Here is a 16,266-nt window from a genome sequence, read left to right as displayed (position 1 = left end):
CTCCCCACCTGCTCGTCGCCGCCACTCCCTCTTCCCCTGCCCGCGCCCTCGAAGTCCCCGTCTGGGCCCGCGCGCCCACCCCGTCGTCCCGCGCGGCCCCTTTAAGAAAAGAGAACGAGAGAGTGAGTGAGAGAGAATCCCAACTCTCCCCCTACCCACCCTCCTTCTACCCCCTCCTCCCTCCCCTCTCCCCTCCCCCCTCTCCCCGGGCGGCTCCGGCTCCCGCAGCGGGACAGACCCACCCGCCCAGGCTTTTATCCGGCACCGGCAGCGTCTTCCTTCCCTCCCCCGTCTATGGTGGCGGCGGCGGCGGCGGCGGCTCCTCGGGCGGCGGCGGAAGACGAGGCTGCGGCGTTGCCATGAACAGTGGCGGCGGCCTCCCGCCCCCCTCGGCCGCCGCCTCCCCTTCCTCCTCCTCGCTGGCGGCGGCAGTGGCGGTGGTGGCTCCGCCGGGGGTCGGGGGTGTCCCCGGCGGGGCGGCGGCAGGAGTGAAGCTGAAGTACTGCCGCTACTACGCCAAGGATAAGACTTGCTTCTACGGGGAGGAGTGTCAGTTCCTGCATGAGGACCCGGCCGCCGGGGCTGTCCCGGGCCTCGGCCTCCATAGCAACAGCGTCCCCCTGGCTCTGGCGGGTGCACCCGTGGCCGGCTTTCCGCCCGGAGCCGTCCCGGGCGGGGGAGCTGGGCCGCCCCCCGGGCCCAAGAAGCCGGACCTGGGGGACCCGGGGGCAGGAGCCGCAGCAGGCGGAGGAGGCAGCAGCGGGGGACTCGATGGACCGCGGCTGGCAAGTGAGTGTGGTCCGGGCGGGGCGGGCCGTGGCGGCGGAGGGCAGGCCTGGGGCCGGATGCGGCCCTGCTGCCGACGGGAGCTGAGCCCGGCCCGCGGGCTCCCCCCTCTCCTCCCAAGGCGGTCTGAGAGGCCTAAGCCGGGCCTGAGCCCTACTTCTTCCTGCTTCCCCTCCCCACTGCCTCTGGCGAGCCGGGGAGCTAGGGGAGGCTGGGTTCTCGGGAACGTGGGTGGGAGGACTGGGGTGATGTGAGTGGGGGCGGGGAGGAAGGGGGATGGGTTGTGGCGTGCGGTGTGTGAGAAAGGGGGTGTCGTTTCCGGGGGGTGTGGAAAGGGGCTGGGTTTGCAGGCACATGTGTTTTGCGTGCCGGTGTGGAGTGGCGTCTGCAGTGTTGAGGTTCCCTAGTGGGGAGGGGTGTGTGTGTTGGGGGGGCGGGAGGTGGCGGGGAGGAAGGTGAGGGGCGGGCTTAAGGCTTCGTGGAGTAGGTTGAAAGAACGGAGAAAGTTTGTAGAAGGCTTGTGGGAGAAAGGTTTTCCAGGCAGGAAATGCTTTCTAAGGATTAGGAGGGAGAAGACTGCCGCATTCAAAGTGTGCTCAGGTTTAATAGAGAGTTTAGAGACTTCACAAAGACGCATTTCAACAGTTTCTCTGAAAGCTAGAGTAAGTTTGCTGGGTGTCAGTTGGGATACTGTCTTCTACAGATTTGTATCAAGCAAACTCTTAACATTGTGTCTTGAATGCATGTCATATGCAGCCTGCATTTATGTGCGACTGAGCACTTGGTTGGAGACATCTTAAGGCTGTTTATATGTTTTTCATCTGTTAACTTTTTTTTTTTTTTTTTTTGAGACAGTCTCGCTCTGTCTCCCAGGCTGGAGCTCAGTGGCGCGATCTCGGCTCACTGCAACTCCGCCTCCCAGGTTCAAGTAATTCTCCTGTCTCAGACTACCGAGTAGCTGGGATTACAGGCAGGAGCCTGTACCACGCCGAGATAATTTTTGTAGTTTTAGTTGAGATGGTAGTTTCGCTGTATTGGCCAGGCTGGTCTCGAACTGCTGGCCTCAAGTAATCCGCCCTCCTTGGCCTCCCAGAGTGGTTTTTTTTTTTTTTTTTTTTTTTTTGAGACAGTCTTACTCTGTCACCCAGGCTGGAGTGCAGTGGCACAGTCTCGGCTCACTGCAACCTCCACCTCCCAGGTTCAAGCGATTCTCCTGCCTCAGCCTCCTGAGTAGCTGGGATTACAGACGCGTGCCACTGCACCCAGCTAATTTTTGTATTTTTAGTAGAGACGGGGTTTCAACATTTTGGCCAGGCTGGTCTCGAACTCCTGACCTTGTGATCCATCCGCCTCGGCCTCCCAAAGTGCTGGGATTACAGGCGTAAGCCACCGCGCCCGGCCCAGAGTGTGTTGTTAGTCTGTTGATTTGCAACTTGTTGGTTGTTAGTGGAGTTTACAGTTAAGGTAAATGTGAGTGTAATCCATTAGAGAATGTTGCCTTTATGAATAGAGCGGGTGCCAGATGTTCCTGTTGATTGAACGTTTCTAAACCAACTTGGAGTCCTACTTTCCTGGGAGTTCTGGAGAACTTTTAGATCTTAAAATAATCTGATAGACAGTTCAATTTGTACATGAGAACATTTTGTCTTTTGACACTGTGAATGAATCTGATAGAAAGTTTTAGCATTTAATTGCTCTATGAGGATTAATATCTTCCCCGGGGTTTTGCTTTCCTGCTTTTTCTTCTAAGATGGGGTCTTCCTACATTGCCCAAGCTGGTCCGGAACTCCTGGGCTAAAGCGATCTTCATGCCTGGGCCCCCCAAAGTGCTGGGATTACCGGAGTGAGGCACTATGCTGGGCCAAGTTTTTCTTTTTTCTCTTTTTTCTTTCTCTTTTCTTTCTTTTATAAAAGTGTTTCATTTGTTGTGATGGGCTTGACTTTGATGAAGATATATATTTGCTGAGGCTGATATGCTAAGAAAATTAATTTGTAAGTTCAGACGTTTTGTAAAACAAATAGTTACTTATCGGTGGAAATTAATTAATTAATTAATTAATTGACGTAGTCTCATTCTTTCTCCAGGCTGGAGTGCAGTGGTGTGATCTCGGCTCACTGCAACTTCCGCCTCCTGGGTTCAAGTGATTCTCCTCAGTAGCTGGTACTGTAGGCCCGCGCCACCATACCCTGCTAATTTTTGTATTTTGGTAGAGATGGGGTTTCACCATGTTGGCCAGGCTGGTCTTGATCTCTTGACCTTGTGATCCGCCCGGCCTCCCAAAGTGCTGGGATTACAGGCCCGGCCTTGGGTGGAATCTTACCTCTCTTGAGTATCAACTTTGCATTTTCAGGGTAAACTTGCTGGATGTGTGACTTGTGACTCAATTTAATAGTAATGTTTGATTAGTAACCAATGACCCTGAACAATAGTTTTCTTACCCACAGAAAGAGGCACTTTTTTTTTTTTTTTTTTTTTTTTTTTTTTTTTTTTTTTGAGAGGGAGTCTTGCACTGTCACCTAGGCTGAAGTGCAGTGGTGCAATCTTCCCGGCTCACAGCAACCTCTGCCTCCCGAGTTCAAGTGATTCTTCTGTCTCAGCCTCCCAAAGTAGCTGGGACTACAGGCATGCACCACCACCCCCGGCTAATTTTTGTATTTTTAGTAGAGATAGGATTTTGCCATGTTGGCCAGGCGGGTCTCAAACTCCTGATCTCAGGTGATCCTCCCACTTCAGCCTTCCAAAGTGCTCTGATTACGGGTGTGAGCCACTGTGCCAGCTAGAAAGAGGCACTTTTTAAAATACTGGTGTTCCACTTCATAGGTGATCTTTCTAGGATTTTCTTTTTTAAAAAAACTCTTATCTATTTATTAATCTTCTTCCTGTCAGGCAGCTCTGAAGATCTTTCTAGGATTTTCTTACTTTTCTTTTTTTTGAGACGGAATTTTGCTCTTGTTGCCCAGGCTGGAGTGCAGTGGCCTGATCTTGGCTCACCACACCTCCTTCTCCTGGGTTCAAGCGATTCTTCTGCCTCAGCCTCCCAAGTAGCTGGGATTACAGGCATGTACTACCATGCCCAGCTAATTTTGTATTTTTAGTAGAGACAAGATTTCTCCATGTCGGTCAGGCTGGTCTCCAACTCTTGACCTCAGATGATCCTTCTGCCTCGGCCTCCTTAAGTGCTGGCATTACAGGCATGAGCCACCTTGGTGGCTGAGGGTTTTCTAATTAACACACAATAGGTAGTATATTTGAGACATGAAAGATAGGACAGGATGTAAGCATGTGAAGATGGGAGGTGAAGGTAAGCACTGTTAAGGTGGAGGAAAAAATATTGGCAGTGGCTCAAAGGTGGGACTATTCCGTATCTTAGGAAAATAATTGAGATATAAGGACTTGAGAGGATAGGCAGTTAATGCTGAAAAGATTTTAAAATTAATACTTTGTCACTTAGTAAAGGTTGTCTGATTAAATAGTTGATTTATGTATTTGGATTCGGTGGTGTTTACTTTAGCTTGACTGAAGCCTAAGGCTCCTCTTTTCTGTGATAGGCTTCTTGGTATCTCTTAGTAATTCCTTATGGATGGAGATCTCATCATAAGGAATCACAACCTAGGGATTCCTGAGAGATAACCAAGTAGTGGGAAATAATGTTGCTCAGGAATCAGGAAAGAAGGTTATGTTGGTAATTTTATGGCGGCTTTGAATTTTTACAGTTAATGTAAAATTTTCAGTTACTTTCTATCTTTTACTGTATTCTTAATCTGTGTGTTTTGAGATGGTATTGATATGTGTGTTTATTTTATTTTAAAGAGATGATGTCTTGCTGTGTTGTCTACGCTGGTTTCAAACTCCTGGGCTCTAGCAATCTCCTGCCTTGACTTCTCAAATCACTGGGATTATAGGTGTGAGTCGCCACATCTGGCCTGGATTTGTTTTTATCTTTTTGTTGTTGTTGTTGTTAATTAAGTGGATGAGGGAATTAAAACCTTTTTTTTTTTTTTTTTTTGAGGTGGGGACCACCTTGCTGGCTACCATGCCCCTCCAAATTGGGAGAGTTGTGGTTTCCCAATGTTGCCCAGGCTGGTCTCAAGTTTTGGGGCTCAAATTGATCTGCCCATCCTGTGAGTCACCATACCCCACCATAATTTAGTATTTTTAATCTCCCTGTTTGTGAATTTAGATTGAATTATTTGACAACAAAAGAAACAAAAGATTTAATATAGAAATACAAATTTATGGTTTCCCTTTAAGGGCATCTCTTACCTGTGTTGGAATTAGGGCTGTTGATAGAGCATAATTCTCTCCATTTGGACTCATTCCCTAACTGGATGACTTTTATATCTAAGCATTTGAGATTTTGACGCTAATTTTAGTACATCACATTTGAAGAATTGTTTTTGTTTTGTTGGTGTTTCAGGTAGTGTTAAAAACTTGGAGGTGGGTGCATGAGAAAACTTTATCCTTATTTGCAAGCATTGGAAAACTGAAGCACAAATCTTTCTTAATACACTTAGTTGCAATGATGTTTCAACCTTATAAGGAAATTGCAATTTAGTTTTTTTTTTTCTTCTTCTTTTTGGGGAGGGGGTGGGGGAGCTCTTGCTATGTTGGCTAGTCTAGTTTGGACTCCAACTCCTGGGCTCAAGTGATTCTAGCACCTCAGCCTCCCAAGTAGCTGGGACTACAGGTGTGTGGCACAATGCCTAAATAAAGTAATTTGGTTTAAGTTTTTAACATTTCATATTTCTTGTTAGTCTTGGGATTTTTCTGAGGCTTGAGAGTGATTTGATTTGTATTCAACTGAATTATCTATTCTTCACATTTAATGAAGTAATTCCAATATTTTCAACTGGCTAGATTTTCAAAACTGCTTTAATTTTCAAAGTGCACACTTTTTAGCAGGTAAAGTATTTATTCTGCCAATATTTGTATTTTATGTACATAATTTGAAACCCAGTAGATTTAATTTACCAAAATATACTTTTCAGTTCTACTAATGTAGTTACTAGTGAATAAGACATACCCCAGATAGAATCCTGGCTTCTTAGGCCGGGCGCGGTGGCTCACGCCTATAATCCCAGCACTTTGGGAGGCCGAGGCGGGTGGATCAAGAGGTCAAGAGATTGAGACCATCCTGGTCAACAAGGTGAAACCCCGTCTCTACTAAAAATAGAAAAATTAGCTGGGCATGGTGGTGCGCCTGTAGTCCCTGCTACTCGGGAGGCTGAGGCAGGAGAATTGCTTGAACCCAGGAGGCGGAGGTTGCGGTGAGCCGAGATCGTGCCATTGCACTCCAGCCTGGGTAACAAGAGCGAAACTCCGTCTCAGAAAAAAAAAAAAAAAAAAGAATCCTGGCTTCTTTATTTACTAGCTTTGTGACTGAGCGAATTTTTAACCTTTAAGCCTCAGTTTTTCTCATCTTGTTATGAGAATTGCATGGTATTGAATGTACATAGTGAGGTGTCAGTCTTAGTTGTTGCTCTTATTGAATGTTAACAATCTATAGTTAACCTCTACATTTCCTTTCTTAAAACTTTTGAGAGCATATATTGAAGAACAGTAAAATAGCTACAGATTATTGAATTGTGGTTGTCTGTCCAAATGGAGGAGAGTAGTGCCATGGATAACTTGAAGTTCAAATGTTAAGTTTGGAGTATGTAACATATGGTGTGTGGCAAAGCTGTTTTGTATAACCCAGGACTAGACTTTTCATCTCACAAACCTATACTAAGGGACAGAAAAGTGAGAACTGGGAATTTGCCATTAGGATAGCTGGCCTAAGTTTAAATATTTTTATTGGAGTAATACACTAAGTATATCACAAATACTTTATAATAACATTCATTTAACTCATTTAATATTCTGCTTCCAAGGTGGTAAGCTCTGATTTAGGTGATAGGAACAAAAGAAATCAAAATTCAACCCTAATGGCGTTTACATTCTAGTGGGCCTCTAAACATCTATAAGGTAATACTTGGTTTTGATAGGTTTTATGAGGAAAACCCAAGGAGGGATAACATAACTCCAGGTAAGATTCAGTTAATGAATAAAGCACTTTTTCTTGTGAAAGTGCATTTGATGAGATCGGGTGCTTTTGGGGTGGTATGACCGAAGACTGAAAGTGCTTTTGAAATGAGCCATTAAGAAGATAAATGATTATCAAAAGCAAACCAAAACATCCTTTTATATTCCATTTTGAGGAATTTCTTTATTTTTTGACTAGTCAAGTGCAGTAGTGAGAAGCAGGGAAGAGTATAAGAAGGAGTTCGATCTATAACTGACTGAACAATCAGTTGAGGAATTGATTTCGCCAATTTTAAACTTTTTATTTTGAGATAATTGTAGAATTATCTGCAGCTGTAAAAAATAATACAGATATCTCATGTATCCTTTTTTTAAATAAAGGATGGTAACATCTTTTATAGCTGTAGTACAGTATCATGGCCAGTATTGATTGCTGTAGATTTCCACAGTCTGATTTGCGCTCGTGTGTGTGTGTGTGTGTGTGTGTGTGTGTGTGTGTGTGTGTGTAGGTGTAGATGGTGCCTAACTTAACAATGGTTTGGACTTTATGATCTTACAAAAACGATACACATTCAGTAGAAACTGTACTTCCAGCTATACAACCATTCTGTTTTTTACTCTTGTACAGTAGTCAATAAATTTCATGAGATATTTAATACTTTATTATAAAATAGGCTTTGTTCTGGATTATTTTGCCTAGTTATAGACTAATTGTAAATGTTCTGAGTACTTTTAAGGTAGGCTAGGCTAAACTATGATGTTCAGTAGGTTAGGTTTATTACATACGTTTTTCACCTTATGATATTTGCAACTTAGATTGGATTTATTGGGATATAATTCTGTTGTAAGTGGTTGAGCATCTGTATTTGATCCTTTGGAATTTCATCACATGTAGGTTTGTATCCCCACCATCACTGTCGAGTTGCCTTTTTTTTTTTTTTTTTTTTTTTGAGACAGAGTTTCGCTCTTGTTACCCAGGCTGGAGTCCAATGGCACGATCTCGGCTCACCGAAACCTCCGCCTCCTGGGTTCAGGCAATTCTCCTGCCTCAGCCTCCCGAGTAGCTGGGACTACAGGCAAACACCACCATGCCCAGCTAATTTTTGTATTTTTAGTAGAGACGGGGTTTCACCATGTTGACCAGGATGGTCTCGATCTCTTGACCTCGTGATCCACCCGTCTCAGCCTCCCAAAGTGCTGGGATTACAGGCGTGAGCCACCGCGCCCAGCGAGTTGCCTTTTTATAACCTGCATTCCCTCCCAAACTTTGGCAACCACTAATTTGTTCTCCATTTCTGTAATTTTATAACTTCAAGAGTGTTCTATGAAATTATATAGCATGTAATCCTTTGGGATTAGCATATTTTTTTCACTCAACTTAATCCCTTTTAGCCAAGTTGTTGGTATATGTCAAGAAATCATTTGTTTTTATTGCTGAGTTTTTTCTATCATTTTAAGTTGAAAAATTTATATCCGTCTTTGTTTTGGAGGAGTATCTTTTTTATTGTTTTTCTGTAAACATATACAAAGCTGTGAACACTTACAGTGTCTAGAAATGGCATTTAAAAATTTTGTGCTAGGAGTTTATTTTAAAAATTTATACACACACACACACACACACACTCTCACACTCACATTAAGACAGGATCTTGCTCTGTTGCCTAGGCTAGAACGCATTCCTGGGTTCAAGCAATCCTCCTGCCTTAGCTGAGTAGCTGGAACTATAGGCATAAGCTACCATGCCTGGCGTTAATAACTTTTTGATTTTTGTAGAGGTGTGGTCTTGCTTGTTGCCTTGAACTCCTGGACTCAGTGACCCTCCCATGTAATCTCAAAGTACTAGGATGGAATTAAAGGCATGATCCACTGGCTTAGCCTGTGGTAGGATTTTAAGGAGCATTAATTGACAGATTAAAGACATTTAAATACACACACACACACACACACACACACACACACACACATTTTGCTTATCTGTTTATTTCAGGGTTAGTTTGCACTCTTTTAATTGAATTTTTAAAAATTATTTGTTGTTTTGTTTAAGGCAGAGTCTCACTCCATCACCCAGGCCGGAGTGCGGAGTGCAGTGGTCCGATCTCAGCTCATTGCAACCTCTACTTACTGGGTTCCAGCAATTCTCTTGCCTCAGCCCCCTAGCTGGACTTACAGGTGTGCGCCACCACACCTGGCTAATTTCTTTGTCTTTTTAGTAGAGACAGAGTTTCACCATGTTGACCAGGCTGGTCTCAAACTCCTGACCTCAACTGTATCGGCTCACCTTGACATCCCAAAATGCTGACATTACATTGTGACCCATTGTTCCCAGCCTAATTTGTTTTAAATTTTTAATTAATTTTTTTTTTTTGAGGAGATGGGGCTGGCCTTGAACTCATGGCCTTAAGTAATACTCCTGCCTTAGTCTCTGAAATAGTAGCTGGAATGACAGGTGGGAACCATCGTGCCAAGCTAATTTAGTTTTTTTTTTTTTTTTTTGAGACAGTGTTTCCCTCTGTCTCGAAGGCTGGAGTGCAGTGGTGCAGTTTCGGCGCATTGCAGCCTCTGCCTTCCAGGTTCAAGTGATTCTCAATTCTCACGTCGTGGTCTCCTGAGTACCTGGGATTATAGGCTTGCACCACCACACCCAGCTAATTTTTGTGTTTTTAGTAAAGACAAGGGCTTCACCATGTTGGCCAGGCTGGTCTTGAACTCCTAACTTCAATTAATCCACCTGCCTTAGCCTCCCAAAGTGCTGGGAATGCAGGTGTGAGCCACTGTGCCTGGCCCTAATTGAGTTTTTAAATGATGAAAGGTACACTTTTTTTGGTAAAAATTTACATAGAAATAGAAGTGTATAAAGTCAAAATAAATAAGTCTCCTCATCTTATTGCCCAGGGTTAATCATTGTTAATAATTTGTGTATGTATCTTTTCCACACATTGTGTGATACAGATATATATATAGTATATATATTAAAATGTATATTTACCTACATATACTCCGTGTGTGTATGTGTGTGTGTGTATATATATATACGTGTGTGTGTGTGTGTGTGTGTATAAAATCCTGTTTTGTGTTTGTTTTTTTTTTTGAGATGGAGTCTTGCTGTGTCGTCAGTCTGGAGTGCAGTGGCACGATCTCGGCTCACTGTAACCTCACCCTCCCTGGTTCAAGTGATTCCCCTGCCTCAGCCTCCTTAGTAGCTGGGATTACAGGCATCCATCACCATGCCTGGCTAATTTTTGTGTTTTAATAGAGATGGGGTTTCACCATGTTGGTCGGCTGGTCTTGAACTCCTGATCTTGTGATCCACCCACCTTGGCCTCCTGAAGAGCTGGGATTACAGGCTTGAGCCACCGCACCCAGCCATACATTTTTTTTTCTTTTTTTTTTCCTCTTTACACGATAAGCTCCAATTTACAGACGTTTTTCATATTTAAAAAAAATATCCCAGTATCAGGAAAATATGAATAATATATTGTTTTTAGAATTAGAAATGTAATACATTCACAGGTTGAAAATTTAAATAGCAGCAAAGGGTACACAGTGAAAAATAGCCTACTTCCCTCCCTAGTTTTACCTGATTCCTGCCTCCCAAAGACAGTTACTCTTTCTAGCTTATTTGGTAGCCATTGACAAATATCCTTTGCCTATACTGTTATTCATATTTATATTTCTCTACGTCTGACACATTTATATGCACATGCATGAGTGCACGCATGGAAGCCTAATGCACTCTGAATTTTCTTACCTAATAATGGCTTATCTTGTAGTTTGTTCCACATTCACACATAGAAATCTACCTTATTCTTTCTTGTGGCTATGTAAATATTCCATTATATGTTTGTATTATTTGATTCTTTATAATGGATATTTCAATTGTTTATAGGCTTGCTATTACAAGTGATGGCACAAAGTTATGTTTTAATGCATTATGTATATTTAATACATATACATTTACACAAATATGTGAGATACACTTAAAGAGCATATAGTCTTCAGTAATCTGGTTCAGACTTGATACATTAAAAAAACAAAACAAAACAAAACAAAAAAACACTCTGTGGGGTGTTGTGACTCATGTCTGTAATCCCAGTACTTTGAAAGGCCGAGACAGGAAGATTGCTTGAGCTCAGAAGTTCGAGACCAGCCTGGATAATATAGTGAGACTCTGTCTCTACTAAAAACTTAAAAAAAAAAAAAAAAAAAAAAAATGGCCAGGTGGGGTGGCTCACACCTGTAATCCCAGCACTTTGAGAGGCCATGGTAGGCAGATCACGAGGTCGGGAGTTTGAGATCAGCCTGGGCAACACAGTGAAACCCCGTCTCTACTGAAATACAAAAAATTAGCTGGGCATGGTGACATGTGCCTGTAATCGCAACTACTCAGGAGGCTGAGGCAGGAGAATCGCTTGAATCAGGAGGCAGAGGCCGCAGTGAGGTGAGATTGTGTCACTGCACTCCAGCCTGGACAACAAAGCGAGACTCCCCCTCCAAAAAAAAAATGTAGCTAGACTTGGTGGTACACCTATAGTCCCAGCTACTCAGGAGGCTGCTACAGGAAGATTACTTGAGCCTAGGAGGTGGAGGATACAGTGAGCCGTAATCATGCCACTGCACTCCAGTAAGACCCTGTCTCCAAAAAAAAAAAAGAAACCCACTGAATTTATATACGATCAGTTGAAAATAATATACTTGAAATATTCATTCATATTTGCCCAAGTAAAATTTTTTCTCTCCAGTGGCTCACGTATCTAGAGATAGTTATATAAATCATATCTTTGGTAACTTAATAAGTTAATATTTGTAAATAGTCTAGTAGTCGCTGGGAAGTTTCATTTGTGTATGTAATAAAATTACATTGTTACTGATTATTTACTAGTTGATCTGCATTCGTGTTTTGTTTTGCTTTGTTTTTTAGAGGTCTTGCTCTGTCACTCAGGCTATAGTGCAGTGGCACCGTCATAGCTCACTGCATGCACCCTTGAACTCCTGGGCTTAAGTTATTGTCTTGCCTCAGCCTCTCGAGTAGTTAGGTCTACAGGGACACACAATTATACCTGGCTAATTTTTTAAAATTTTTGTGGAGACAGGGTCTTGGTATGTTGCCTAGGCTGGTTTTGAACTCCTGGCTTCAAGTGATCCTCTCACCTCAGTCTGCCAAAGTGCTGTGCTGGGATTACGGGCATAAGCCACCATGCCTAGCCTACATTCTTGATATAGATATCTTACATTGCTTTTAGAAATATCAAATAGAGCAATAATATAGTTGGGAAAAACTGGAAAGGACTTTATATATCTTTATTTTAACTTTCTTATTTTGCTCCTCTATTTCTAAGTTTACTCTGCTGTAATACTGATGTTCCCGAATTTGATGGTATGCTTGACTGAGAGATGAGATCAGGGTGAAGAAAGACAAAATGGAATGAGGCCTTTTAAATTCCATAAGTCGGCCGGGCGCGGTGGCTCAAGCCTGTAATCCCAGCACTTTGGGAGGCCGAGGCGGGTGGATCACGAGGTCAAGAGATCGAGACTATCCCGGTCAACATGGTGAAACCCCGTCTCTACTAAAAATACAAAAATTAGCTGGGCATGGTGGCACGTGCCTGTAATCCCAGCTACTCAGGAGGCTGAGGCAGGAGAATTGCCTGAACCCAGGAGGCGGAGGTTGTGGTGAGCCGAGATCACACCATTGCACTCCAGCCTGGGTAACAAGAGCGAAACTCCGTCTCAAAAAAAAAAAAAAATTCCATAAGTCAGTTTTTATGGTTCATAGATGCTGTAGCAGTATGTCAGCTATCTCTGAGGAAGAGCCTCCTTGATAATGATGGTACAGGGAATCTTCTGCTTACTCCCAAAACTTTGGAAAATTAGTAAGGCAGCATTTAAAAAAAATTTTTAGCTGAGTCCTCAGATATGAAATACGTTATAAAAAGATTTGGCCAGGTGTGGTGGCCCACGTCTGTAAACCCAGCACTTCGGGAGGCCGAGGAGGGCAAATCACCTGAGGTTGGGAGTTTGAGACCAGCCTGACCAACATGGAGAAACCCTGTTTCTGTTAAAAATACAAAATATTAGCCAGGTGCCTATAATCCCAGCTGCTTGGGATGCTGAGGCAGGAGAATCACCTGAACCCAGGAGGCAGAGGTTGCAGTGAGCCAAGAGAGCACCATTGCACTCCAGCCTGGGCAACAGAAGCGAAACTCCATCTCAAAAAAAAAAAAAAAAAAAAAAAAAAAGATTGAATGTATATGTATATATAAAAAATATCTTTGAAAAACTTAGATTATGGTAAGCATTCAGCTTAGTGTGATTTGGGCTAATTAATGGAAATTCATTAAATTGCTTAATAAGCATTTATTGAGTGTTTATTCTGTTAGGTACTGTTTTAGGTTCTTAAGATATGTTAGTGAACAAAATAGATTAAAGAAAAATCCCTTCCTTTGTGGACCTTATATTTTTATTTATTTTATTTATTTATTTTTATTTTTTTATTTTTTTAAGATGGGGTTTCACCATGATGGCCAGGCTGGTCTTGAACTCCTGACCTCAGGTGATCCACCCACCTTGGCCTCCCAAAGTGCTAGGATTACAGGCGTGAGCCACCACACCCGGCCTGGACCTTACATTTTAATGGATAAGACAGACAATATTTATAAATATACAGGTATTGATTGACTTAACGATCTATGCAACTTATTACCATTCGACTTTATGACCGCAATTGCTAGCCACGACTGCTCCATATCTGGCAGCGCAAACGTTGCCCAGCTGGGTGTACAACAGTGCGGACCAGCTTCTGGCAGCACTACCATCTTCGCGTGCACCATTTCAACTGTACATATAGCCTACTCAACGACCAAATCGTGTTACGAACATTCCGCGGTGCCGACCGCGGTTGTAAGTCGAGCACTACCTGTAACTCCAGTAATCTTATAGTATGTTAGAAGATGACAAATGTTACTAAAAACAAAAGTGTAATAGAGTAAGAAGGAATAAGAGTATAGGAATAGGGTTGTTACAGAATGAAATAGGGAGATCAAGGTAAACCTCTTGGGATTGAAATTTGATTGTAGACTGGAGAATGATAGCCAAGCCAGTCATCAGAGAAAGAGTATCTCAGGCAGAGGGATAAAAGGCTAATAGATTGGTGTGGAGTGAGGAACGGGGAAGAATTGGACTTTCGCTTTTATTTTGTGTCAAAAGGAGTGATAGGATCTAAGGTTTGTGTTTTTTTTCATTTTTTTTTTTTCCTTTTTGTCGCTCCTCCCCTGGATCTAAGGTTTTAAAAGAGTTCTGTGGTAAGAGAACAGGAGAGAATTTAGGAGATAATTTGCAATAATCCAGCAAGAGATGATGGTAGCTTAGGCAGGTTACAGAGTTGAAAGTGGCAAGAACTAGTCAGAGTTCAGATATATTTTCCAGGTAGAGCCAATGTAATTTTTTTTTTTTTTTTTTTTTTTTTTTAAGATGGGGTTTCACCATGTTGGTCAGGCTGGTCTTGAACTCCCGACCTCAGGTGATTCACCCGCCTTGGCCTCCAAAGTGCTTGGACTACAGGCGTGAGCCACTGTGCCCGGCTGAGCCAATGTAATTTTACATGAAATGTAGGGCATTGAAGAGAGGAGTCAAGGGTTGGTTTCGAGGATGTGGAAGGATGGATGGACTTGGTGCCACTTGAGATGGGGGAATGCTGCAGACAGGGCAAATATGGGAGAGCAGATCAGGAGTTGGTTTTCAACATGTTACTGTGAGAGATAATTAGCCATTCAGGTGGAGATTTTGAAGAGGTGGGTAGATATGAATCTGGAGTTCTTGAGAGATATTAGGACTAGAGGTGATAAACTTCAAATCATCAGTTTATACATGGCATTTAAAGTCATAGAACTGTATGTGTTCACCAAGGAATATGGCTTGTATGAGTTCACCAAGGAATAAGAACTTGGGAAACACAAATATTTATTGATAAATCAGTAGGGTATTTTCTTCTTTCCTAGGAGAAAGAAAGAATAGGTAAGTAACATTTGGGTTCTACATATGTGCCAGTCATGCCATATATATATTTGCATACACTATGCCATCACATTTAATAACTAATCACTTTCATGAGATAATGTTTTCATTTGACAGTTAAAACTAGGACTTGAAAAGGCTAGTTTTAATAACCAATTGCAAGTCCTTTCACTATCCCTTGCTATATGACCTTAAGAAATTGATGTCAGAGGCCAGGTGTGGTGGCTCACCCCTCTAAACCCAGCACTTTGGGAGGCCAGGGTGGGTGGATCGCCTGAGGTCAGGAGTTTGAGACCAGCCTGGCCAACATGATGCAACTCTGTCTCTACTAAAAACACAAAAATTAGTTGGTCATGGTGGTGGGCACCTATAATCCCAGCTAGTCAGGAGGCTGAGGCAGGAGAATCCCCTGATCCCAGGAGGCGGAGGTTGCAGTGAGCCAAGATCGTGAGACAAGAGTGAAACTCCATCTTAAACAAACAAAAAAAAAGAGCCGGGCGCAGTGGCTCACGCCTGTAATCCCAGCACTTTGGGAGGCTGAGGTGGGCGCGTCACCTGAGGTCAGGAGTTCGAGACCAGCCTGACCAATATGGTGAAACCCCATCTTAAAAAAATAAGAAAAAAGAAAAGAAAAGAGAGCCTCGGCTTAAGGTGCAGATATGGCCAAGACCAGGAACCACACTACACACAGTCAGTCCCGAAAATGGCACAGAAATGGTATCAAGAAACTCCGATCACAAAGATATAAATCTCTTTAGCAGGTGGACTCCAAGTTCCTGAGGAACATGTGCTTTGTCAAGAAGCACAACTAGAAGGACCTAAAGAAGATGCAGGCCAGTAAGGCCATGAGTGCATGTGCTGAGGCTATCAAGGCCCTCATAAAGCCCAGGGAGCTTAAGTCCAGTATCCCAGAGGGTACCAGTCACAAGCTCGATCAACTTGTCTACATTGCTCACCCCAAGCTTAGGAAGCATGCGTGTACCCACATTGCTAAGGGGCTCAGGCTATGCTGGCCAGAGGCCAAGGATCAAACCAAGGCCCAGGCTGCAGCTCCATCTTCAGTTCCAGCTCAGGCTCCAAGGTGCCAAGGCCCCTAAAAAGGATTCAGAGTAGATATCTCTGTCTGCCAGCATGAGGACAGAAGGACTGGTATGAATCCCTGGGCTGCCATCTTCATGGGGCTCAGGTCATCCTACGCTATGTGTACACATCAACCTGAGGCAGGATTTAAGAAAAAAAGTAAGAAATTAAGGTAGGATAGCAAAGTTTTTCTGTAGTGTTGAGAGTAGAATGTAAACCTTGTTCTTTTTAATACTGTATATCCTATTACAATTAAGTCCTTATGTGAGATGAGCATTAAGTCTTTGCTAGATTATTCTAATTAGCTGCCCTTGTATGGTTAGGTTAGCATGGAGCTAAAGATAAACGCCCCGTTTAAAAAAATG

General features: G+C 43.2%; 1 protein-coding gene across 3 annotated transcripts in view; it reads left to right on the top strand.

Annotated features, from left to right (window-relative positions):
* The first annotated feature begins 145 nt into the window (after positions 1 to 145).
* The window catches only part of PAN3 (poly(A) specific ribonuclease subunit PAN3), a 172,034-nt gene continuing 155,913 nt past the window's right edge, over positions 146 to 16,266 (top strand). For all 3 annotated transcript variants that reach the window (XM_039473125.2, XM_039473124.2, XM_039473123.2), the window contains exon 1: positions 146 to 789. In XM_039473125.2, coding sequence (XP_039329059.1) covers positions 360 to 789 — 430 coding nt within the window. In that variant the 5' untranslated portion in view covers positions 146 to 359. The remainder of the gene's footprint in view (positions 790 to 16,266) is intronic.

Source organism: Saimiri boliviensis, chromosome 16, assembly GCF_048565385.1.
Source record: "Saimiri boliviensis isolate mSaiBol1 chromosome 16, mSaiBol1.pri, whole genome shotgun sequence".
Taxonomy (NCBI): domain Eukaryota; kingdom Metazoa; phylum Chordata; class Mammalia; order Primates; family Cebidae; genus Saimiri; species Saimiri boliviensis.
Note: the sequence above shows the minus strand (reverse complement) of the source record. Positions and strands in the feature narration are given on the sequence as shown.